The following is a 26,548-nucleotide window of genomic DNA, read 5'->3' on the forward strand; positions in this document are numbered from 1 at the left end:
TCCGGTTTATAATAACTATTACTTTGTCTTGTCTGTTGTCATTTGGCAAAAATATATCTAAATGACTAAAATGCATAACATTTCCCTGTCTTTATCTATATCGCCTTGTCATTTGACCGTGCTCAAAATTTTGAAAGTCACAGTCAACGTGTCTATCAAATAGTCCAATAGATAGATAGATGGATAGATGCATCTGTTATTTTGTAAGCGTAGTTTGATGGCAGTGCATACGGCCAATAGACCGGGCCAGTGCAATGATGGACCAGTGACTGTATTTCACAAGTTCCAGTTGGTTTTGTTTTATAAATTTCAGGGTCACGTTTTAAATGTGATGTCTTTGTCAATCAAGATTTGTATGAGGAAAAATTATTATAAACAGCTCGGGTTGCAATTTAAATTCCAACTTCTTTAGGGCTTAAGCTTAAAAAAAAACTTTGGTTAATATTTATTTTGAATTAATTTAAATATTTAAATAATCTTCTATCCCAACGAGTAAGTTTTCAAGCCACAAAATAATATTGGTAAAGTTTAAAAAAGCTTAAAAAATGCAGAATAACTTTATCCGAGATAAAATCAATAAATGAAATATAAATCGATTAAAAAGCTTTATGTTTGTAATTTTAAGTGAACTTTTTACATTTTTTGACTAGATGAGATATATTTCTATATTGAAACGCTTTGGATTGCTGAGATACTCGGTCAAGGTATAACCACCAGCTGTTGTTCTTCACAAATGTACATCATTGTGGTTTGGGGTGGTGTCAGCCTGTGGGGTTCAAAGTGTTTGGCGCGCTTTAAGCGGTTCATAAATAAATGCGAAAACAGAAATGCCATGCTAGCGGTTTGGGCGTACTTATATCCACTAGTACGCTTCAGTAACAGTTTTCCAGACAGATAGACAGACGTATATGCTCTTGGGAAAACAATTCGAAGTGAGCAACTCAAAGATACCCTATACAAAAAATAACAGATAAGTTCAATTAATAGGCAAAAACAAAAGAAAATTTTTAAAATTAGGTAAAATAATTTATTTTTGTATAGAATAATCTCACTTAAATTTCTATATATTCTATATATTCCTTCGATATTTAATTATTATTAATATAATATAAATAATTAAAAGTTTATAAATTTTAATTGAGTTCATAAGCACTCTCACATAATTATGTTTCTGCTGTCAACTCAACATCTTAAAGATCTCACCTCGACTGTTAAACTGCAGAGCTTAATAACATGTACGTGTGTTTGTGTGTGTGCTTGTCTGACTGTTGCTGCAGTTTTACGATCCAAGCTTTTCAACTGTTAAGCAGCTGAAGTGATTAAAATAGAACTTATGTTATGTCTATGATTATGTGTGAATTCTCTTTGCATACTGTTTGCAATTCACTTTAATCACATCACTGTTATATTATTTAACAGCGCTGTATTAGCGAATTTTACATAGCAAGCAGTGCTGCCTAGATCTGACAGCAATAATAATATAGATTAATAATTGTTATTATTAATTTATTAAAAATAGTCTAAAATTTTTTGGAATTTAGTAAATTCACTCATTCGTTCATTCGGTCTGCTTATCACGCCCTTTGGATATTAACAACTACAGAGTATAGCTACTAGCAACACACAGGGTGACTCAAGATGATTGACTGTTTCGCCACTCTGCAGTCGCAAGCAGTGCGCAGTCGCTGGAATGCCTTTAACCCTTGAACAATCCACCCTAACCACCCACCAACGCGATTTCCAGTTTAATGGCGTTGACAGCGATAAGATAACGAATTCTCGCGCATGACCAAAATGCTAACAGCGGCGGGGCATTCGTTTGTAGCTCTTAGTTGTTGTTGTTGCTTTTGCTATTATCAACGATTTCCAATGTTTTCAATATAAAGGGGCGGTGCTTGATTTTGCTTTTGGGCCTGGAAGGGAAGACATGCTGAAAGTTTTCCATGTTGTTCTTGTTGTTGTTGTTGTTGTTGCTGCTGCTGTTGCTGCTGCTGCTTTTGTGTTGACCGAGCGTATTGACTTGGACTTTTGAGTTAAGTTTCTCATATTTGTGCTATGCCACTGCCGTCGCTGACTTTTAAGTGCTGTTGACTGTTGTTTTGGGGCCACGTCGAAGGTGTCGCCAGGCGTTGCTTCATTTTTGCCCTCGTTGTTGTTGTTCTTGTTGCCGCAATACATTTTAGCAGTTATAACTCGAACTTCTCGAGAGCTAAACTTTTGCTAAAGTTTTAGGTTTCACAAAATATTGTAATGCTCTCCGCATAGCGCATAAGAACGAGAACGAGAAACGGAAACGGAAATTGGTATAGGAATGGGACATGGCGAACTGGGTAACTGGTGAGGGGAGCAGGAAGTGGCAAGAATAAGTACGGTAACGGGGGCGCCATAGTTGAGCATAACATTGCGCATTCTAAAAACAGCATAAAAATGTCGACGACGTCGTTGTTGTCGTTGTTGTTTGCCGTTGTTGTCGCTGACGTCGCCTTCTCAATTGTTGTGTTGCCTTGCTAGCCTGGCTGCCTGGATTTTACCATATCATTTGTGTCACATTAAGATCAATTGGTAAACACACTAACAAACACACACACACACACTGTTACATGCATATATGTACACACTCTGGCACACACAAAAAGGCAAACGGCATAAAAAATATCGTAAAAGTCAAATAAAAAAGCTCAGACAACAACAAGAACAGGAGTCGCAGTTGCAGCAGCAACATCGCCAGCAGTAACAGCAGCAGCAGCGACAACGACAACAAAAGCGTCAAAAAGTGCGCAAAATACAAAAAAAAAAAACATAAAAAAAAATTGCAGCACGAGTGCCACAAATAGCAGGCAACAGCAACAGCAACAGCAACAACAAAAAACGACTCACAAACAACATAACAGACGGCCGTCAGCATTTGCCAGCGTTGCCATGCCCTGCTGTCATGCCTTTGCCTTTTGCCTTCGCCTTCGCCTTTGCGTTGCCATATCGTGCCGTGCCGCATATCATACAAACGAGCATTCGTGCTGTGCCGTTTAGCCGCCGCCATTTTGTCGGAGCTTTCTTTCGCGTTGCCAATTGCCGTCGCAAAATGGCGAACGAGTGAATGTTGAAACAATTTGATGCCGCAACAGTAACACAAATTTAAATTAACTAAAACACCAAAATAAATTCAACAAAGATTAACATAAATAATTGCAAACGAAATACAAAATATTAAAATCAAAAGTTTGCAAATATCTCAAGTGAATGCCATGTAATACAACATTTTAGATTCAACCTTTTTCCGGAACTGAGTGCGATGAAATGTTTAGTTTATTTGCAAGTACATAAATTATTTATTTTCTGTTAATTTGCACACACAGTAAGCCAATTTTTAACACTAGATGAAAACAATTTGACATAATACCCAATTTAATGCAAACAAAATATACAAATCAAAAATCTGAAGTGAGTTTAAAATAATAATTCTTTTTGAAGACAAATTTGATAAATAAAAATAAATAATTGGGCTTAGTTTCTTTAAGAAATTTGAGTGTAAAGATTTGTTAGGTTAGCAAAACTTAAAAAAAAAACTATTTCTTTATGTGAATTAATTGCTTTCTTTTTTTAATAGTTACAGAGTACTTCAAATTGCAACACTTAAGTAGCTAGATAGCCAGCTCTTAAAAGCACACACACTGCACTCAATTCTAGACTATGTCAGCCCATAGATACTTTTGTTAAAATCTTTGTTGTTTAGTGCAAACTAGTTACTTAAAAGTAGTACTATTATTTAAAAGAATCAAAATGGATATAGAAGGGCAGTAAGTGAATGGTAAAGCACAGTATTTTTGAGAACATACACAAACACACACACACACGCACGGACACACACACAGACACACACTCGTATTGTCGCACAATCGAACCGAAGCAACGAAACCAAAGAAACCGCCGTGCGTTTCGCTCGTCTGATAAGAAAAATCGACGCGTCAGGCAACGACGACAGCGGCGACGGCAACGGCGCTTTACACAGTGCCAGTGCCAGTGCCAGTCTCCATGCAAGTGCCAGTTCTTAAACAGTCAACTAACCAACCGACCAACCGACCAACCAACCAACCAAACAACCGAGCGATCCAATCTCGCGCTATCTAAAGACAGTGCCGCCTGCATCAAATGTAAAGAATAAAAATAAAAGAATACAAATATTGAAGAAAAAAAATAAATATATATTGTGCCTCGTGACAAAACATTTGCGCCTCTTTGCCGGAGCGGGCAGCAGGTTGGATCGAGCGGTATCCTCGCGTGTGTAAATCGAGAAATAAAGTGTTATAATCTATATATGTAAAAAATAATATAATTTATATATTTTCTATTACGAAATGCAGGCAAGTTAATGCAACTAGCTAATTGAAATCTAACAACGGCAAAGTGCCTGCTTCAATATAACGCATACGACACGTGTGACAATCCGCCCAAAAGCATAAAAAAATAATAAAAAATAATACGAAAATTGAAAATTGCAAAATCTAAATTTTCGGCAAATATTGTGTGCAGTGTTGTTGCTGTTGGTTGTTGTTGTTGCTGTTGTTGAGCGTGCATGCAATTGGCTTTAGAGATGATGCAAACCCTGAAACCGCCACCGCCGCTGCATCAACATCAACATCATCATCAGCCACAGCCACAGCATCTGTCAGTCATGGATAATCACCAGCATCCGCATCCGCATCAGCAACATATACATCAACAGCAACAGCAGCAGCAACAACAACAACAATTGCCACCCACGCCGCAGGCATCGCACCTGCTCGCTGGACAGCACAATCATCCACAACTTGGTGGAGTTGGCGTCGGAGTTGGAGTCGGTGTCGGCGGCGTGCTGCCTGTCGACCATGATGACCCAAATCCCGAGCTGGTGCTCGCTTTAATTTCAAGGAATCGAGCGCTTGAGGGTGAGTACAAAGATCTTAGCCAGCTGCCAAGACGAGGCCAACTCGTCATCTCTATTGCCTTTTGGCCATTTGTCTGTCCAAATGGATTTCAATTTCCAGCTATTCCTTTTCCAAATTCCTCCAACTGACAGTTATTTATTTATGCCTTTAATTATGCAAACTTTTTTGCAGTTGTATTTTGAGTTAACTGTTTCTTTCTGTGTGTGTATGGGTGGGTGTTAATGTTGTGTGTATATTTTAGGTGTGGTTCAGCTTGTTTTTTGAAAAGCGTTGAAAGCGGTTTAGCATGTAGCATGTGTTGCACTTGTTGTGGTTGGTGGAAAGGGGCAGCAGAAGGCGGTTGCCTTGGCTTAAGGAAAATCATTTTCAGCTTGGGAGCTTAAGTGTTTTTCAATTAAGGACAACAACATAAACCTTAAACTAAGTGCATTATCGCATTCGTTTAGTTTTACTCATTTCGAATGCTGTGTGCGGAAAATGAACTAAAAATATGATGAGAATAATTAAAAAGTTGCCTCAAAGTTTCTTTCTTTCCGTGGACTTAGTTGATTCCTTGCAAATATTTTTCTTAGATCAATATTTAAAGATAAATTTTTAGCATTCTAAAATATAGAAATTTTTTTAACATTATATTTAGTATGCATAGATTAAAGTGTGAAAAAAACTTCATCAGTTTGTTTATAAAAGGAATGTTTGAACAGCTCGGTTTTAATTCTAGATTTGGTACACTCGATAAGATGATACCTGTTAGCTAGAAAAGAAGAAAAAAACTATAAATGTTATTTTACTGTGTTTTTTCCTTGTAACGAGTGGGACTCGAACCCGTTCTCTGAATCGGCGACTCTAACCAGAGCGCCACGGGAAAACTATTGTCTTACTATTAAAAATGACGTATTTATACTTAACAATTTAATTTTTATTCTTGGATTAAGAACTTCCATTTTTTAGATTAATATTCTCAGAATTAGTAATATGGTCTTAAAATGGTCTTATTTTATTAAAAAAAATTTTAAGGTGAATATTCTTGATTTTAGGAGTTTTTCAGTATACCTTATTATTTTTATTTTAATTAAATAAAGTATCGTTTTAACACAACTTCTTGGGAACATAACTCGATTCAGAGAATAAAAATACAAGAAGAATTATATCAATTGAAAATCGTAATTAAGCAACTGCTTACAGACTTTTTTTTTATTTTCTGCTGAAGAAATCCCCCAAAATAACCGTTACCCCATGAAATGCTGTCACAATTATGAGTTCGATTCATGTTTCACATGTATGTTTTTCGATCCCACCCAAGAATCAATTGACAAGCTAAGGCCGCAGCTAAAAGCCAGCCCAAAATTGTTGACAACTGCCACAAAGGAGACACGATGTGACACACTGAGTCAGGACACGCGTCGTTCTCTTGCAGTCAGGACAAAGACAAAGACAAAGCCAACAGTTGTATACGAAAATTGTTGACAATGTCCAAATGGCTTAGACTTGTCGCTAATGCGCAGGGAATAACCAAGAGACACACCCAATTCAGCCCAATCCAACCTGACTAGCTTTCAATCCCGCTTTCCCATTCCACTCCAAGCACGTGGCGCAGCATTGAAAAGAGCATGAAATGAAAATAGGAGATGGGAAATGGGAGATGGAAATGAAACGCGTTACATTTTCAAGTGCGCCGGGATTTTGTTTAGAGCACACGTAATTACAAACAAATAAATAACGGGGCAAGGACTAAAACCGCATATGCCTGGACTGGAGAGAAGGACACGTGTCGCTAATATGCACACAACGGCAGGAATATTTCCTGCTCCTTTCCGGGAACAGATCCGAACCCGCTGGATAGACACATCCCAGCGGAGTTGAGCGACGTTCGTTGAGCGTCGTGCAAAACGAGCAGAAAAATTGAATTATGCGCTTGCGGTGCTTCCTCCCCCGCCCGTCCATCTACAATCGTACCTCCCTTCTCTGTCCTTGCCTTCCCCTCCCTTACTCATCAGTTGAAGAACCGGCAATCGACAAATATTTTGTTATTTGCACATAAACATATTTATCGAGTTTTGGGTGCGTGCCTCCGCTAGAGACCAAAAGGGGAGTGAGTGCACCCACGGGTGTTCGGTTTCACCCGTTCGCAGCTCCTTCGAGTACTCATACTCAAACTCAAACTCATACTCGTACTCGTATCGCATTTTTGTGTGTGTTTTTGGGCCCTGTCAAAAATTGTGTAAATATGCTTGTCATTTCCACTTGCCTACACTGGAAAAATAGACCAATTAATTATTTTATTCTTAAAATACGACCATTTTAAGACCATATTACTAATTCTAAGAATATTAATCTAAAAAGTCTAAGTTCTTAATCCAAGTATAAAAATCTTAGATTGTTAGGAATGTATAAATATGTCATATTTTATTGTAATACACAGGTGGTCCAGTAGCGCTCTGGTTAGAGTCGCCGCTTCAGATAAGAGCAGGCCCGGGTTCGAATCCCACTCGTTACAAGAAAAAAATCAAAACAAAAATAGCAATTATAACATTTTCCAAATTAGAATAAAATGTTTAAATATATTAAAAAAAAAATTTAAATTTCGTTTTTTTTTTTTTGACTTAAATTTTAAGAAAATTTGATATTATTTAAAATGTTCTCAAAACCAAGATGTGTAAGAATTTTATATTTTCGCCGCATTTTTTAAACCAAAGCTCTTCGTTTTAAGACCAAAATCTAATTTGAAGAATATTTTTCTGTCAGTGTATGGTCGTGCACTTAACGCTGGACAAACACCAACCCCCTCCACTCCGTTTCGCTTCCAGTCACTACCCTTACCCTTGTACCCTGTAGAGTCACAGTCAACCCTCGCGCACTTGTCGCTCGACCGTTAGCTTGCCGCGTGCCGTTCGTTAGCCGTTCCTTGTGTGGCTTTCCTATTAACGCTGACGGGGAGGATACCCTTCCCCTCCCTCCTGTTACACAGTGCTTAAGCGTATCACTTTGGCTTGTTGTTTCCTTCCGACATCCTTCCTGCAATTGCCGGACAAGGGTATAACTTTTGTTGCCTTTTGCGCACGCAATTTGTCATGATGTCAACAAGCAAGCAAGTTCGAAAGCTACAATTGAGTGTGCTCAACATGAAAGTACTTACCAAACAAAAAAAGTTAATTTTATAATTATCACTACAACCAAACTAAACCTAGCCTTATCAGCTTTATATGTTCTAAAGCAAACTTGAAACAAGTACAACACATTTGGTAGATCCAGCTCTTATAGTCTCTACACTTTTATATAGATATACAAATACTAATAAAAAATGTATATACTTTTAAAGTTAAATTTCTGTCTGTCACATGCATTTCCATAAAGTTATAACACTTCTGCAATCATTTAAGTATTAAGTATTTTGACTTGTCTAGAAAAAGAGTCCAGGATCATTATTTAGTACAGCAAGTGGATAAGTAGGAGTAGATATTTGGGAACTTTTCTCATCACAAGCAAAGGCCGACTTCACATATTTTAATTATGAGATTCATCTAATTTTTTCCAGAAGAAGAATGACTTTTACATTTATGTAAAAGAGAAAATGTTTACACAAATAAAAAAACCTGCTATCGATTCGATTATTAACAAAAATTTTTAGTTATGTGATAAAAAATATTAGTTTTAAAAGTATTTGTCTAAAAAATAAGAACTTCAACTCTTAAAATAAAAAAAAAAAAACAAATAAATTTAAAATTTAATTTTTTTTCTACTTATTTCTTAACGTTGTTTTATTAAGGCAAATGCAATTTTTAGTGGAAATATTCTTTATTTTTAAGTCGGGTTTATTATCAGCTATTAAGAAAAATTTCCATTCATAAACTATAAAACTAATCTTCTTGATGAGGGCAACTTTAAGCAAAACTAGAAATTTTGAGTGTAGAATCAGTGACTACATAAGGAGTACTATAAGAGAAAGAGATCTTGATACCTTACTGATAATATACACCTTATTACTTTATAACGGTTTTCCGTTGAAGAGATTAGTCTAACTGAATACAGCTTTAAATTTTGAGCTTGTAGTTGACAGACTTTCTTTTTGCCTACATAAAGGTATATGCAATTATATAGATGGCTTGTCGAGCACCTCTCGATACCTCATTGATAAGGGCCACCTCGTTGCAGAGCAAACTCCGCAGATCGCTGCGTATCTCCTGGATCTGATAATCTGTGGCGCTACTCTCTATGCCCACATGAATCTCACGAAGATAGTTGTGGCCAGTGGTGAAATTAAAGGGCTGACTAACAAAGGAGCTGGTACTGCCCGCTGTCGCTGTCTGGTAGCTGCTCTCCGTGGTATAGCCCGAGGTCTGGGATTCGGTTAGACGAGCACTGCCAATGGTGCTGATGCTGCTGCAGCCACTGGCGCCCGCTGAGATGGACAAACTTGCCTGAGATGATGGCGATGGCGTTGGGTGATCCAAGTCACTGCCTCTTTTCTCAGAGGGATTCAATACGGAATTCTGAGTCTGTTCGCAGCTGCTCTCCGAATTAGTCTTGTGGGGCAAACCGCGTTTATCACGCGCTTCAAACAAAATCTTTAGCGGTTTCTCGGCAACATTGGAGCTGGAACCTTGTGGCAGCTGCTCCTTGGCTTCACTTGGCTGCTTTCGAGACTCCATATCGATGCTATTTATAGAAACTTGCACTCGGCGGCAAGCTCTGACTTCTTAATTTCGTCGGTCGCTGGCCGAGGAATTTGCAACCCAACGAGGTGTCCGTCAAGGTGCCCACTTCCTCGGTGAAGTCCGTTTGGGTGCAACAAGCAAAAGTCTTCTGCACCTTTGCCAGATCACTGCGAAATGCGTTGTAGGCAGCCCAGTTAACATCAGTCATCTGATAATTACAATTACAAATAGCCAATATAGTATATAGTCACTTGATCTTACAGCTAATTACTGACATTATCATGAGATGTATTTCCTTTAAGCTGCTTCTGAGACGAGGCTACATTTAATTGCTGATCCGGGTTCATAACTAAACATTAATTTTATCTGACACAAGCTTACAATTTTGACCAAAAAATTAAGTGATATTTAGTTAGCATGGAAATATTCCATGATATTTATTTATTCGAATTTAACTGATTTTTTTTTTTAATTTTACAGACAGACTAGACAAAGCATTTTGATTTTCCAATCACATACATTTTTTTTATTACTACAAATTTTATTAACTATAGTCTGCAAAATATATTAACTTCTGTGAACACTTCCAGTGGCAGTCGTATTTTAAATAGCATCACTGGAATTTATCAATTATAACCAAATAAATATTATAAAAGTAAAATTATAAATGTAAGCAAATAGCCAATGACTTAGGAAATTTTTTCAATATCAACTTATTTTTATGAGAAAGTCTTTGTTCAATAGCATATTATATTTTTAAAATAATCATTTAAAAAAATTTTCTACTTATCATAATAATTAGTCTCTTGAAAATCTTGTACAACAATAAAAACAATCATTTAGTTAAATGTATACAAAAAATACTCAAATTTTAGTTTGAAAAAAAAAACTTTGAAATACACGAATTTTTTTCAATGATATGTTTTAATATTAATTTGCTCGATTTAAGATGCAATTTTTCAAAACTGTAATTATTTCTGACTTGTAAATATTTATAATATCAGAAATAATTATAAATATTAATTAATAATAACTGTATCAAAGCTTATCAACAATAACAAACATTGTCTCAACTTGTCCTTCACTTGATTTAAAGCGCATTTAATTATGTACTTATTAATAGTTGACATTAATACATATATGAATATTAAATTACATATAAATAAGTATTTAAGTTTCAGAAAAAATGTATTTTCATGTAAGGATTTGATCAAAAGTTGAACTTAAAAATATACTCCATTTTGATCAGAGAATTATCTTCATAATACATATCTTGACAACTTGTCTGTCCTCTCATACTCCTGATCCTAAGTATCCCATTAATCTTAGAAATATCATGCTCTAGATCCTTATCCTTAGGAGTCCTTCTTTCGCGTATTTTTGAATGCTAGTCCAAATAACAAATGAAAATGTATTGGTAGGCAGGTCAAGAGGGGGGTTAGAACAGTTCTGCAGTGACTCTGAGTGGGCTCTGAGCCAAGTTGAGAAATCAGTTGATTTTGTTATTATTATTGTTGTTGCTGTCGGCCATTTGTTTTTTGTAATTGTTGTTGCTCTTGCTGCTTTGGTTGTTGTTGTTGTTGTTGTTCATCGTTCATCGTTCGTTGTTCGTTGTTTTTCATGGCGTCCACATAAATCATTTTTTGTGCGCCTTTCCGGAAAGCCTGCTGCATATTTCATGGCGGTTTGTTTACGCCACTCAACCGATGAGGGGGTGGGGAGTAGGGGAGTAGGGGAGAAGTGGGGTCCGTAGACGGGACTTGCGCTTAGCATCGACGACAGCTCTTTGACTAGGCAGCCTTTGCTGGCAGGTAAGCCAAGTGGCCCTCTCCTCTTTTCTCTTGCCTCTCTTCCTTCTGCCCGTTCTACTTTACGAGAATTTCGTTTTTTTTTTTTTTGCAATGTATACCTCAAGTCACCCCAACCCACAGACATATCTACAGCCCCAACCCCCAAAATCAGCAATTCGGGCAATGCTGGCAGAGGGAAAAGAAGAAGAAGAAGAAGAAGAAGGTGGAGCTGACGGAGTAGGAGGTGAATGTTTAACTTACGTTAAGTAAATAATGGGGCGTTCATATGACATTGCGAGTGAGGAGTGTGGAGGGAACGGGAGGGGTAGCTAAACAAGGGTGTGTGTTTGTGTGTGTGTGTACAAGTGTGTTTGCAGTCACTGTTTACTTGTACATTTCCTTTTTGCTTAATAAAATAAAATATGAAAGCTGCTTGCTTAAAAATCACACACAAACAAAGAGCTAGACGTACGTTTTGTGAACAGTGTGACAAGGGGGAAAAAGGGGACTTTTTTTATTACTTTTAAATAGCTGCTATATCTATCTTAGATTTGGTTTAAAGTCTAAAAATAAAGCAAAGTGAACATTTACGTATTTAATTTCTAATAATAACAATATATCCATAGATCTTCAACAATTTTTTTTTTTTACTTTGACTTTGATTACGATTTATTGCACTATGAATATATATTAAAATCAATTGTTATCTAAAATGAAAAGTGGCGAATCACAATTTACCTAATATTTATTTCAACCTTGTTTTCTAGGAATCCCCATTTATGTTAGATAGGTGGAATATACCAAAATCGTTTAAACACGTGTTGAAAAATTTCTGAAAATTTAATACAGCTTTCTAAAATAGTTGAAATTTCATAACTAATTGAAAATATTGTAGATGTTGGAGAAATATAGTGACATTAGACTCAAGGACATTTTAATTCATTTTATTAAAATAAATTTAACTCCGAAGCAATTACCGTTCTTAAAATATTTGTAATTTTTTGAATTTTTATTTTTATTTATTAATTTATTTATGCACTACTAAACGCAGTCGGCAAGAAAAAATTACTAAGTATAAAAATTAATTTATGAATTAAATATATATGTATTGTTTAATCTATATATATTATTTTCAAATTCTCGCAAGATTCTTGTAACTACAATTATATTTACTATTTCATCAAAATCATCTTTTTTGTCTAAATTTTATTATGACAATGACAGTTCGAAAAGTAAAATGCTTCACAATTTTGATGCCAGAATTAGCCAATTTTTTCTTATTATTTAAACGACTACATTTAATCACAGAACCACGCGCAATTACAGACTGTTGCTCAACACTGGTTTATCCAAGTAAATAAGCTTTTTCTAACTACTGTACATCGCAATGTTGAAACAGTAGAAAGGAATAAAAAATGCGAAATACAAAATACAAAATTTAGAATATAAATACAAATAAAAGAACTCTATGGCATTCTGCAGCAGGCTTTGAGGCATCTCTGTTAGTCTAAAGCGCCAAACAGGAGGGGCAGGGGAACATAAAGCAGCTGCCAAAGTCGCGCTCTAAAATGGGCATATCAAACAGAGAAAGAGAAGAAGATACGTCGAGCATGTAGCACTTAGATGCTGCTGCTGTACAAACAATATCCCGCAGCGAACTTTATTAAATTACATGATTTTGACAGTTAAGCAGCAGGCTTCCCCCCTCTGACCCCTCAAACCCTCTCAACCCGCAACCCGCGACCTCAAATTCGTTGCCAAGCTCATCCACATTGTTGTTTCGATGTTGTTTCGCTTTTGCGCAAGTGGAAATCATAATTTTTTCTTATATTTTATGTAATACTCTTGAAGCTGCCAACACAACAACCCCACAGTCTTCTCCCACCATCCCCCTCTTGGTTGCCGCGCCCCTGAAGCAACATTTATGTTGTCTGGCAACGCTGCAAATATTTTTTGACTATTCCTTGGGGGCCGGTTTAGGCAAATAGAAACAATTTCTTCCCTCGTTCGGGTTGGCAATAAGAAATTTGAGTTTTGTTATTTTTTTGAATATGCTAAAGTCGAAATCTTGGCAATTACGTGTTTCAGTTGTGGCCGGGAGCGGTTACCAACTTTTATCATTCCGCAATTAGCGTGGCCATGTCTGGAGCCCGCTTATCGTCGTTTTGTACTCGGTTCTGTTCTTTTCTGTTACTGTAGTCGGTAGTCGGGTTGCGGGTCAAAAACTTGCCAGATACTCCTCTAACAAGCCGCTGACGCTGCCGACAGTAAATATTTGTCCACCGTTTCACTCGATACCTTGAAAAACAGCACAACAACAAGGTATACGATAAGGTATACACTGTACAGTGTATACTTTATACTATTGTAGCATGTACCAGTTTTGTATCTATAAATACGCAACATGTGCATTCTTTTCTATTTCTATAACATGGAAAAATGTTAAAGAACCCCAAGTACTCCAGTTCTCCAAGTCCACAGCACCCAAGCTCTGGTAAAAAGTCTCGTCTTGCTCTGGAAGCATGTTTGACGGTTATCTATGGGGGTACTTAAACGGCCCGGGTACAAGATTTGCCCATTGAGACGAGACATACGCGTTTATGTTTACATTTTCACCGGCTACATGGCCTCGTACATAAATGTCTCGATAAGAAGAACAAGCCAAGCTGCACTCCGAAATAGTGAACATCGATCTTTGTCTTTCCCAAAAAAATTAAGATATTCGCTTTTTCAACTAAAATGAATATCTGCCAGAGTTGACTGTTATTTAAAACAGAAATATATCTGTTTCTAAAACAAAAGATATTTAAATTAATTAATTTATAGAATAATAGGGATAATATTTTTTTTCGGCTTTCATTCAGTTAAAAAAACCATAGAGCTTTTAAGCCCAAAGAATATTCAAAGGATAATTTATAGATAAAGAGAATTAATATATTTTTTATGCAATAATATTAAAGTGAATAATGTTAACGTAAAAAAATTCAATTTTTTAAAGATTGCAGCTGGAGTGCATTTCGATTGCAATTACTTTTCTTGAAACTACGAATAATTGAAATATTAAAGTACAAATAACATGTTTGATCCTCATTTAAAAAAAAATCTCTTATCTTAAGCTAAAACTATTATATTGTAAGAAATAATTTACATACAATTTTTTTTTTTATTCCTAATTATTTATTTGGTAAGCAAGCTACATGCTAATCAAAGCACTCTCGAGACTTTTTTATAATAAATATAGCATCGAAATAATTAGCTAGACCTAGAGGTCCAAAATACATCAAATATTCTAGATGATAAAAATTTAAATGCAGAATCAATTCGGGGGCCAAATCATGATCAAAATGATATTCCGCTTAACAATCGGCTAAAATTTGATGAAGTTATGAGGAATCAAAGTTTTTGAAAAAATGTCAAGGAGTATGGAAAATTCGCTTCGCTTCAAAAAATATCAAAATCTTTAGATGATAAAAATTTAAGTGCAGAATCAATTTGGGGGCCAAATCATGATCAAAATGATATTTCGCTTAAAAATCGGTTAAAATTTGATGAAGTTATGAGAGATCAAAGTTTTTGAAAAAACGTCAAGAGGTATGTATGGAAAATTGGATGATAGATGGCTTAGTATCGAAAAAATATCAAATTTTGTAGATAGTAAAAATTTAAATGCAGAATCAATTTAGAGGCCAAATCATGATCAAAATGATATTCCGCTTGAAAATCGGTTAAAATTTAATGAAGTTATGAAAGATCAAAGTTTTTGAAAAAATGTCAAGGGTCGGTTCGAAAAAATATTAAATTTTTTAGATGATACAAATTTAAATGCAGAATAAATAGAGATGCCAAACCATGGTTAAAATGGCATTCCGCTGGAAAATCAGTTCAGTTTCGAACAAGTTATGACAAGTTGAAAGTTGGTCAATTTTTTGAGCTAGAAACTTTACCACAACCGAACCGGTACAAACGTTTCGGTATTCGGCTCTTGACAGAGATTTTATTTCGGTAACGGTTTCTGTTCCGACGGTAAAAATGAAACGGTTAGTTTGATTAACGGTTCCGGTGTTATTCCTTGCTTTCAACAAATGGTTAATTCTATATAATACCAACAAAAAAGTATTATCTTCAAAAACAAAGGATCTTGCCCATTCACATACCAGTCCGTATTAAATGAGGCCTATTAACATGACTGTTGTCGTTGGGTAGTACAAAGTCTTTTCATGTGCAACCCTCTGACTAGTACCGACTCTGACTTTAACTCTCTCTCTCCCACTCTCTCTCTCTCTTTCTCTCTACTTTTGCAGTGTCCTGTTGTTCCAAGCATCAACATCACTTGGCAGGCGAACCCTTTGCAGGGAGAGGGGAATGCGCCCTTTATTCCTTTATGTTATCTGTGATTATTTTCCACATCGCTATGTCCATTGTCTGTCAGCGGGCTTTTGTCTAAGCGTATCTAAACAGGTGGTCCCAGCATGTGGTCGAGCTTCTGAATTTTAGCAGTTCCACCTTCTAAATATATATATTTTTTTTTTTTTTTTGCTTGTTGTCCGCACCCTCTGCGTACATCAGACATTTGTATTGTTTACCTTTCAATCAACAATGATATTATATTTAAATAAATATGCATACAGGGATCTGAAACGTACCGCCGTGTGTGTTTTGATTTTTGGTCGTTAAGTCAACCGCAAATTATGTATAGGTAATATTATTTAAACAGGTGCTCTAATTGTGTTAGCTGCAGTTTGATGTTGTAGTCAAATGCGTTGATATTTATTTTTAAAGCTTTGTCATTATAAAACAATCGAATTTTCGTTATGTCAATAGTCAACAATAATCGTCGTGATTACTTAACTTATCTAACGGCTGGAAAATACATAGAACTATGAGTGTATATGGTACGAGTAGTCATAGAGTGATTTGGCTTTGCACCACACGCTTCTGAGAGCCTTATGAAGTGGGCTTTCAAGCAGCAAAAATATTATCGAGTACCTCTAAAAGTAAATGGTATTGGTTATGGTTATTGAAATCCGTGCAAACTTTACGAACTAACCAACAAAGATATACCCAACCTTTGCTTAGGTTTTGTTCATATAAAGAATTCTTGATTACAGAAATACCGATAGTTTTGTCATAGCTCATGCCATCAATACTATCGTACAACAATCATCATTTAACATGGCAATTTAAACTATTTCTATAAATTTAAATGCAGTTTGACTTATAAAGGAAATAATAAAAGTCAATAGTCATTCAATACTGTACTACGAATTCCGTTTTATTTACTTTTTGCAGATATGCGAAAAATACAAACAAGAAGCAGTTGCAGATCTACCCAATGTAGTGTATCGATTGGACACTTCGATGGGGGCTTATCAGGCTTATGGGGCGATAAGTCTCAACCTTAGCCAAATAGATAAGTGTCACTCTTGGCACATAATATCAAAAAAACAACTACCAGCTACTACGCACACATCTCTGGGCCAGTCAGGGAGAGATTCTTAACTCTATGGAGTAGACAGTTTCGATTGTTGTGCAAAGAACCCCGTCCAACTTCTAAGAGATCCCGCCCATGATGTTTGTCATGGTTTATGTTGTAGTTCTAGCGTTATTTACACTTTATATATTGAACTACTTTCCAACTATCAACCCCACTTGAAAGTGTCAAACAATGTTGTATAACTGGAAGCCGTAACCCTCCTAATGGGGCGACTTACCATCTAACCAGCTACTCCAGCTGAGTTCGAGTTGAGCCTACTGAAGTGCCATAAATGTGACTGTGATTGTGCCTAGAGTATCTGAGATTACGGGGGCTGTTGTAAGGCCTGCTGCTTGGATTTAAGTCAAATAGTCTAATCGTTTATTAAATCTAAAGTAACGCTATTTGTGCGCTTTGAAGTTTCCGACCCGTCGGCAGCATTGAGAGACCCTCTTCTCTATATCGCAATCTCTTTCACGGTTAGCCAGAGTTGACCTAGTAAGGGAACTAGGGGAAGGGCACAACTAGATAAAGCAGGCCAATTTCTAGATTTCCAAGATTTCGTTAACTTATGTCATGTAAAAGGGTCACTACTGAATGTTCCGCTGGAAGAGACTCCTAAATATTGTAAATACTTTCTAAAAAATTACAGACTTACGTTATTAAAGAAAACGGAATTTATTGGAAGAAATAAATGAAATTATCCATAACATAGGATACATTTTAGATGATTGGATTAATTCAAATTTGAAGAAATTTTTGAAAACTAAGTTGATTGAATAAACAAAAAAAGCAACTTTTTACAGACTAGATAAAAAAATATCAATTTCTTCTACGAAAATTGGTTTCTGTTCAATAAATAAAAATTTGCTAAAAAATGAACATCTTAAGAAAAAGAAGAGTATGGATTTGATCGGATAAATAAAATAAATCGAATGGAGAACTAAGAGGAAATGTAAATAGACTCTAATTTGCCAATGTATGAGAACAGAGAATTGTTGAATAAACAAAACAATAATATTACTTTTCAAAGCGACATAATTCAGATTTTTTAATGAATTCAATAATAATTGGTTCACTTAATCAAAATTGGTGTATTTTAGATGTTTTAATATGATACGGAAATACATATTCCCAAATTTATAGATTGAAGGTAATCTCAATGTGTACTTTAAGCAGTTGACTAAGATGAACAGGTAGATAGCCTACTGTTAAAATGACTCACTTTACTTAAAAATATATTCATATCTTAGCATTTAATCTGTCAGGGTTCATATCCATATCTTATTATTCCATCTCCCATGCGTCATTTACAATGAAACTTTATAGATTCCAACGAAAATCCAGAGCTGTGAAACAGATAAATGGTTTTATTTACAAAATGCATGACACTACACTAACGACGACTCTAGATTCAGGGAGACAGTAGTATGATTTCGATTTCGTTTTCGATTCCAAGTCGGAGTCCGCTCTGTTGACCTGGCCATTGACTTGAGCGTATGTCGCAAATTATGCGATACTCTTTCCTCTGTCGTTGAAAGCGTTCAGTGAACAAAATGATTTTATTGCTGTGCTGTCTAAGCCCGAAAACCACTCCAACCATTTGGCCATATGTTGCCATTTGTGACAAAACTGCACCAAGCACGCAACACAACAGGATGAACAGGTCATGGAGGGATGGACAGACAGGCAGACAGAGCGAGACAGGAAGAGAATAATGGAGAGAGAGAGAGAGAGAGAGAGAGAGAGATAGAAAGATGCTGTTGTCGTTTGTTGTCGTTAATGCCCAATGGGTGGCAAATTGTTTTTTATTATCGGTCGGGCCGAGACACACTACCGACCCTCTCTTGGTTAGTATCAACCATGGTGGGTGGGGCAGGGGGCAAAGGAGTAAGCTGGTCCACACCCTTAGGCAATTGTCGATTGCGTGAATAAAACTTTAATGGAACGACACAAATCCCTTTCAACATTTTCCTTGGTGTTTCCAAATCTAACTAATTGAGTGCGAAAATGCCGTCAGTTTTCCGCATCGTTTCTTTCTCTCTTTCTCTCTGATTCGTTGGAGTATTTTCTATAAATTTATGTTGAAGCTTTTTTCACACAAAGTGCACTTGAAATGCAGTCCCTCCTAGGAAGGGAAGCAGAGAAGGAATACATTGGGGGGAATCGCAGCCTAAAAAATGCCAGCAAATGGCTTTTGACAGAACGTGAACGATAAATACATATAGATATGTCCGTGCATGTGTATGTGTACATCAGTAAATATGGTCACGTTTGGTGGCAGTCTCCACTCCATTGGCGCCTGTCATTTGGAGCTCTCGTAAATAGTTGATGGCGTCCATTGCACGTCGAGAATTTCAGCTGAATCTCGACTGCAAACTTGCAGCTAAGTAAAATTTATAGCATGCTTCAAGGCGCCTGAGCACGTGACCATGCAGCTAGTATGATGATGATTATGAAACTGGATGCAATGGAGCTGTGATTGAGGTGCTTGTCCCATAGGAGGCAGGACAACGCAGGGAATGTTGTGCTGCAAAAGGCTTTTCAAGACAAAGCCATAGGAAATTCTGCAGTTTAAATGGTATATTTAAGCGTTAAATCGATAAATGTGTTAATGGATCATCATCAGCGTTTGGATTTAATATTGTTCTCTCAATATAAAGACTTTAAAATGTGATGAATCTAACTCTAAGTAGTTAATATTCATATTCTATAAATTTGAAAGTGGACTAGAATAATTCAAGATTGACGAGCATGAAAATGAAATAGAAAATTGTAGCATATGTTGGTAAATAGTTAAAGTGGTTTAATAGTATTATTCCAAAATTAGGTCTAGAAAGAAACAGTCTCTACTGGAGACTCTCTACAATCAAGAGATTTCGTTCTGAATATAGAAAGAAATCAAATCGATAGCAAGTTCTCCATGTTGTATCTATATAATTTTTTATAAGGCTATATGCAAATTTTGTGAAAAAACAGTGGCTACCCTGTTTACCCATATCAAGTGAATCAAATTTTAGGCACTGGGCTATCTTTAAATAGTTTGTATTATTAGAAATATTAATATCCTTAACAGAAAACAAAGTAGAACACAAGTTGTATATGTTGGACTATCAGCTACGCTTATCCACCAATCTTGAAAACTCTAAATATTTTCAACATTTTTCACTATCAATTTAGGTAATATCTTTAAATAGCCATTCCATATATGCTCATTCGTTATTATTTACTACAGAAGGTAAGGGCCAGAAAAAAGTATCTCTAACCCTTAAAAAGACATCTTTAAAACTTTTCTTGAGCAGCATAGACTGCCGAGTCAATTTAGTTGTGTCCAACTACCTGTCTATCTAGTCTCTCCCTCTGTTCTTCTGCCTGTTTCTACTTTAGCCTTACTATGCAATGAAGCCGATTTCTTTCACGAAACTTTCATTTCAACTTGTAATCAGTATCATAATTTACTGGTATAATTGTACAGAGTTTGGTTGACAAAGCGCATAAAGTATTCGCGTAAATTCAATGCAACCAAATTGCCAACAAGGAGTAGTCACCCCCCTCCTCCTCCCCTTTAATGATGGTTCCCCAATCGAAGCCAACGCCAACTTCAATCCAACTCCAAAGCCAACTGTGCAACCCTTAGTCAAATCTCTTCTGTCCCTTTTACACTCACACCAGCATGCTTTCTCTCTCTCTCTATAAATATGGCGACGTCCATTTTTGTGGCTGATATTCTAGCAACAACAGAAACAACAACAAAGAGGACTATTACAAGGGTCTCGACTCCCCATTTACCTCTCCATTTGGGCGCCATCTTGGCTTCATCAAACGCACACAAAAGCCCATAAGGGCAATGCCAAGATAATGGCATCCAGGCATCCTGGCAGCCTAGCAGCCAGAAGCTGAGCACTCTACACTCAGAAAAACAAGGTTAAGAATTTATCACTTAAACTGATTCATGTACAAACTATCTCACAAGCTGACTAAGTTCGGTATTTCCAAAACTGACTAATATCCAAATTTATGATCGCTTATCGAAATCACGAAAATCGAAAAATTATTTTTTTCTGAAATATATTAAGTTTACTATTGGATTAATTCAAGTAGGTAAAAGCACAATACATACTATTTTTAGAACACACAAATCTAGGACCAGTCTCAAAAAGTACTTATTTATGTTACATTTTATGTTCCGATTATCACTTCCTATTTTAAAGAATTTCATAAAATGCATTCTTTCACGTTGCATATACACTAAGTATTTAAAAAAAATAAATTATATTTTTTCACTATAACAGATTTAAATTCACCAACTATATTAAAAAATTAAATCGGAATGAAATTAGAAGTGGTTTAAGATTTTTACTTTGGATAAATCTAGCCGATTTTGAAAACCGGAACAGTCCTGATAGTACAAAACACTCAAATATTTAATTTAGAACACAACAATATTAAATTATTAAAATAAATTTTAGTATGGAAAACGCTTTCTTTTGAAGAGGACTTTTAACTAAACTCACAGATTTTATTTTTGGCAATCTTACAACTTGGAGAACAAAACATAATAAATTCAATAACGGACTTACCTAATTTAATAAGGGCTTATTTTTCTAAGTGTAGCTTTAGCTTAGTTCAGCAGGCAAATAAAATGGGCACGAAACGAAGTCGTTAGAGCAACCGCCCTCATCCTTATCCCCCATCCGCATCCCTGCCCCACCCACACACTCAGTCAGTCAGTCAGTTAGTCAGCCCACCTACAAGCTAGATGGTTTTTTGTGCAAGCTTCAAAAGGAAATCACCCCAAGTGTGTATTTTTATAGAGACCGCAATAAACCTTTTTCTTTTCTGCGTCATGGCCGCGTCGTGAAGCGCTTCGATGAATGTGAAATGGTTGCCTCTGAATCCGTAGTCGTAGTCGTATCCGTATCCGTATCTGGGTCCCGTTTTAAGAGTCCCTTTCTGGGTCCAGGCTTCTGCCTCTTTTTGGCTTGGGCTTCTGCCTATTTGATGAAGTTGCAGTTCCAACACAATACACTTGGATGGCATAAAAAATAAGAAAAAAAAGAATGAAAACTTACCGCAGTCGTTGCCCATTTTTCTTGGCCAGGCATAACCATAAAGGCGGCTCAGCGAACTGAGCCGATTGATGGCCATAGCACTCAAAATTGAAAGCAAGTTTGTAACCATGTGCCGTCCATACATATTGGAAGGACTTGGACTCCTGCCTTGTCATCATCATCGTCGTTGTATAGTATATTCTTTGACTTTCCCATTTTCTCTCTCTATAGTTCGCTGCTTGTTGTTGTTATATGCTCGGTGTTTTATAGCCCGGTCAAGGGTGCTGGTCAGCTCGCGTTGGTTGTCGGCTTGACGCTTGAATGGCTGCCAACGAGAACGCGCCTTTTGTTTGGCCAACAAAACGAGAGAACAGGCGAAAAAAAAGAAATGAAAAACAAAAGCAGAGCAAAGCACAAAAAAAGGCGAACAAAATGCTTTTTGCAAAGTAACCAAAAGCGAGCGTAACAACTACTAGGAAAGTCTACAATCGAGCAATTTCGACAGTGAAAAACCCTGTAGCTAGAATTTAAAAATAAGCCTAACTTTATTAATTTATTTTGAATAGAAAATAAAATATAAAAATTTTCAGCATTCCTCATTTGATTATTCCGAATTAGAAATATGTATCTTTTTATTGGTTTTAGTAACTAATTTTGTTATGATTTTTGGGGTCGCTCTAACTCTTTTAGTGCCTAAGATCTGTGTTAACCCACGAAGAAATGGGGTTACTCAAATATATTTCTCAATAATATTGCCATGTTTTCTCTAATTTTAAGAAATAATTTGTATATTTATAGTCATAAAATATGATCACAGAACTTAATGCTTTTTATCAGTTTATGGACCGGCAGACAGCTGTTGATTTTGATCAAGAAGATATATTTTCTGGGGTCTATCACGCTTTCTTCTATCTGTTGACTTTAAATTAGAATACCCTTTGTACTTTTAAGTACAGGGTCTTAAAAACGGAAAATTGAAAATAGAAAATATGTGGCGGTCCCATTGTTTAATGGACGTCAGCTGGAATGTGCGCCAGAAATTGAAAAGTTATTGTGCTGCATATCCACTTGCCACAGCCTTAGGCAAAGGGGAACTTAGGGCATGGGGCCAGTGGAAGGGGAAGGGTCGGTATGCCGCTGTATTGTCGTGACAAGCTGCTACTTATGTAGCCAGCTACTATTCGTTGCTTTTTGTGCCACTGCGCAAATTGTTCAACTAAAATATTTGACAGTTAATTTTTGGTTTGGCCGCGGCCTTTTTATGCACTTGCTGGGCAAACAAATTTTACACAATGCCTGCAAATTTGTGTGCATTTTCTAAGGCAAAAACTGGCACGGAACGAGAGTCCGGCGTAGCGTTCAGCATCTGCTCGCACACACACACACACATTGCGAAATACAAATGGCCAACATTCGCAAATGTACATATTTAGGTTATTCCTCAAACACAAACAGATAAGATTTTATAAGGAACAAATAACGAAAATCTGGTCACACTAAAACTTTTAAATAATCCGGCTAAGGGAATTGAAGCCGGAGCAAATTGGTTAAATACGACAAAAATAAAAAGGAGCTGAAAATGTTTGAATTGCTGCTTAAGCATTATACATAAAAAGTAACGTTCTATTTTTACTATTCTACAATTCAGTTTTTAATAAAAAGTCTTAAAATAATAGTTTACACACTTTTTTTTGTCATTTGATGTTTTTGCGCCTACTTTAAAATTCACGAAATCAAAATCTAATCAGTTTGCAAAAGAGTCATTCCTGCAACTGATTCAGATTAGCCTAAATATAATCAAAATTTAATCTGAATCTGTTTTAGGGATACCTAAAAATATATTATCACTCAGTCATAAGACTATTTTTGGTCATTTTTTGCGCATTAATTGTAGTTTATAATATATATATAAATACTATATGTATATTCAATGCAGTGCGCAAAAATTTACTCATATTGCTCAACTTGCGCTCTCGCTCGCTTACAAAAGCTGATCGGTTGCTGTCTGCCGCTCTTAATCTCATTCTCACTCTCTTGTTCGTGCTCATTTGCAATTCCTTTACATCTCGTTCGACCGCAATTAAGATATTGCAATGGCCTAAGAAAAGCTTTGGTAAAGCATCCACAAAAGCTCACCAACAAAAAGCGCAAGAGCTAGAGACACATGCATAAAGTAAATTATAATAGGCATAATAAAAACGAGGCAAAGACCAAACGACAAGTCACGGCATTTGCTTTAGCTCCTGTTTTGTCATTTACTTTGCATGCTTCTCTTTCTATTTGTGTGTGTGTGGTTGTTGTGACTGCTGTGGTTAGGCCGTAAGTGCTTCGTGCGGAATTAAAAGCAAACGCATTAAAAGGTGCCCAAAAAGAATTTCACCTTGGCAAAGCTACAACAAGAAACAACAACACGATAACAAAATGGCGCAGCTGCAGATGGCGACAGATTCACTTTGGCTTAATATTACATGAGCAGGAGGGAGACAAACACACAGAAACACTTAGACCCACACACAAACACACACACTTAGATGGCGACACGTATACCGTTACGTAGAACGGTAACGAGCAACATTTTTAATTATGAAACACTAAAAGTGGCAAAGCTAAAGTGCAACGAGTACAAGAATGGGGCCATTGGGCTGGCGTTGGGGTCGCTTTTAGCCATGCTATTAACTTAAACGCCTTTTGCCGGTTAATGGAAATGAACCTCGTCGTGGCAATGGGCAGTTATCTGGTTAAGACAACGATGGGACGCCCCCACCAACAACTACAGACACGCGCAGGTGTTTAAGCCCGACCCTCTTAACCGTTCACCGTTAACCGTTAACGGTTATGAGCAGCAGCGTACGGAGCATTCATGTTAACACGGCCTAATTGTGGCATGACGGAGACCACTTTCTACTCCTACAGTGAACTCTCACAAATTACAGCTCGCACAAATTTAAATTGTCCAGAAATTAAAACATTCGAATTTAAGCTGAAATACACTGAAATTTCAAAACAAAAAATGCTAAAGATTCCTTTTTTTCATTTTATAACTAAATCTAAAATTTGCATAAAAATAAAAATTAAGATATATATTACAGAAGACCAAACAAATTTTTTTACTTTTCTTATCAGAATAAAATAGTACAGAAATTTTTTTATTTCTTAGAAGAATAAGTCTTTTTTTTATTTTCATATTGTGATTAAAAGCGAAAAAGCGAAAATATAATATTAAGAAGTGCCACAGAAATCGAAATCAAGTGAAAATTTCTCAACATTTTTGGTTTGATTCGATTTCTGTTCCACTTCTGATTAAGTCGAAATAAATTTTAAAAAAAATATACATCATCTTACTAAAGAATATATATGAGAAAACCAAGACAAAACGGTTCAGAAAATATTTTTAGAAAAACTGACATTTTTAAATGTTTTTAAATGGAAGGTACAGAAAATTACAGAACATGTAGTTGTTCTATTTTTTTTTTTAATTTTTTTTAATTTTAAAGGCATGAGAGAATTGTTGAATATTCAAAATGTTCCTATTTGGGAGAGTCTACTGTAGTACATACTTAGTTGACTCCTTCTATAAAAATAAAGGAAAGGGATTCGTCGGGGTGCTCTGCATATTGAGTTACTGTAAGTTGCTTTAATTGCAGGCACGTGCAACATTTTACTTGCAACACGGCCGGTGAAGTCAAGTGCGATGCTCACGCCTCTTGTAGGGCCTCCTCGCAGAATGGAAGTTTCACCTGGCAATTGCACGGAAGCCTAAGATGCGCCTAATCGGATCGTTTGAAATTGAACTTCGCCATTGCTTTCCCGCCGCCTGACGCAGCGTCATTTCCACGCAGCTACAATTTCCCCGCGTGAAACAGAACCAATAATTGATATCCATCATTGCGTGCATGCGTCCAGTCGCGTGCTGGGCAGCAGTGTTGCCAAGTAAGCTTTTTCCCGTCAGATCTGACGTTTGTGGGAAAAATTGTGATCTAGCGAGTGATGGAAATTTTAGCTATATTGAAAGTTGCAATAGCTTTGTTGGCTTTTAGAAAATTTCTGGCTACATAAATCGACAGTTGTTGCAATAATATCAGTATATAAATGTCGCTTTACCATCTTTAAAATGACTTTTTTGATCCAGGAGATAAGGGAAAATGCTGTTGCAGGTATTGCAAAACAACCATAGCTGCAAAACAAAGTGGTTTAAACGTAAAATATTTAAAATTAATTGAGAAAAACCAACCTGTATAGCTGAGGAAGATGATGGTTATGCTGAGATCGACAAATGCCTTTTATTACTGGAAAAATCACTTAAAACTAAAGTGGCTTTTTATCTGGATTTTTTTAAATCGTCTAGCTTTTTTAACATGTTAAAGAGTTGGCAGCACTGGTACTAGGATGTTCAGTTAAAAGACAGACAGTCAAAGAGAGAGACGGAGTATGATACTTAGAAAAGGCTGGTGGATGGCCAAGCCCAAGTGGTTTGGCCCGTCTCTAGTTTCATGGGATACGGGCGAGTTAGATTTTATTGCAGCGTTTACTTTACTTTGGCCATAAGCCGCAGCAACAATTTCACTAGCAATTCACGTCTATCGATATCCCATCCCACTCACCATCAATATCATCACAAAGTTAAGTGCTGTCCATGGACTGTGCAACAGTTCGTTGAAAA

At 36.4% G+C, this 26,548-nt stretch overlaps 2 protein-coding genes across 3 annotated transcripts in view; one reads left to right on the forward strand and one right to left on the reverse strand.

Annotated features, from left to right (window-relative positions):
• The first annotated feature begins 3,876 nt into the window (after nt 1-3,876).
• Nucleotides 3,877-26,548, forward strand: part of LOC117781602 (LIM/homeobox protein Lhx4) — a 37,148-nt gene continuing 14,476 nt past the window's right edge. The window contains exons 1-2 of the mRNA XM_034618379.1: nt 3,877-4,148; nt 4,359-4,922. Coding sequence (XP_034474270.1) covers nt 4,571-4,922 — 352 coding nt within the window. The 5' untranslated portion in view covers nt 3,877-4,148; nt 4,359-4,570. The remainder of the gene's footprint in view (nt 4,149-4,358; nt 4,923-26,548) is intronic.
• On the reverse strand, nt 9,557-9,975 carry LOC117781604. 2 transcript variants are annotated; one of them, XM_034618384.1, is made up of 2 exons: nt 9,850-9,975; nt 9,557-9,782 (listed from the first exon to the last, which is right to left on the reverse strand). In XM_034618384.1, the coding sequence occupies exons 1-2, from the start codon at nt 9,919-9,921 to the stop codon at nt 9,576-9,578; spliced, it is 279 nt and encodes a 92-aa protein (XP_034474275.1). In that variant the 5' UTR covers nt 9,922-9,975; the 3' UTR covers nt 9,557-9,575. The 2 variants fall into 2 exon arrangements, with proteins under 2 accessions (XP_034474275.1, XP_034474276.1); XM_034618385.1 differs by having other exon boundaries at nt 9,836-9,920.

This window comes from Drosophila innubila (genome assembly GCF_004354385.1).
Source record: "Drosophila innubila isolate TH190305 chromosome 2L unlocalized genomic scaffold, UK_Dinn_1.0 4_B_2L, whole genome shotgun sequence".
In the NCBI taxonomy this organism is placed as follows: domain Eukaryota; kingdom Metazoa; phylum Arthropoda; class Insecta; order Diptera; family Drosophilidae; genus Drosophila; species Drosophila innubila.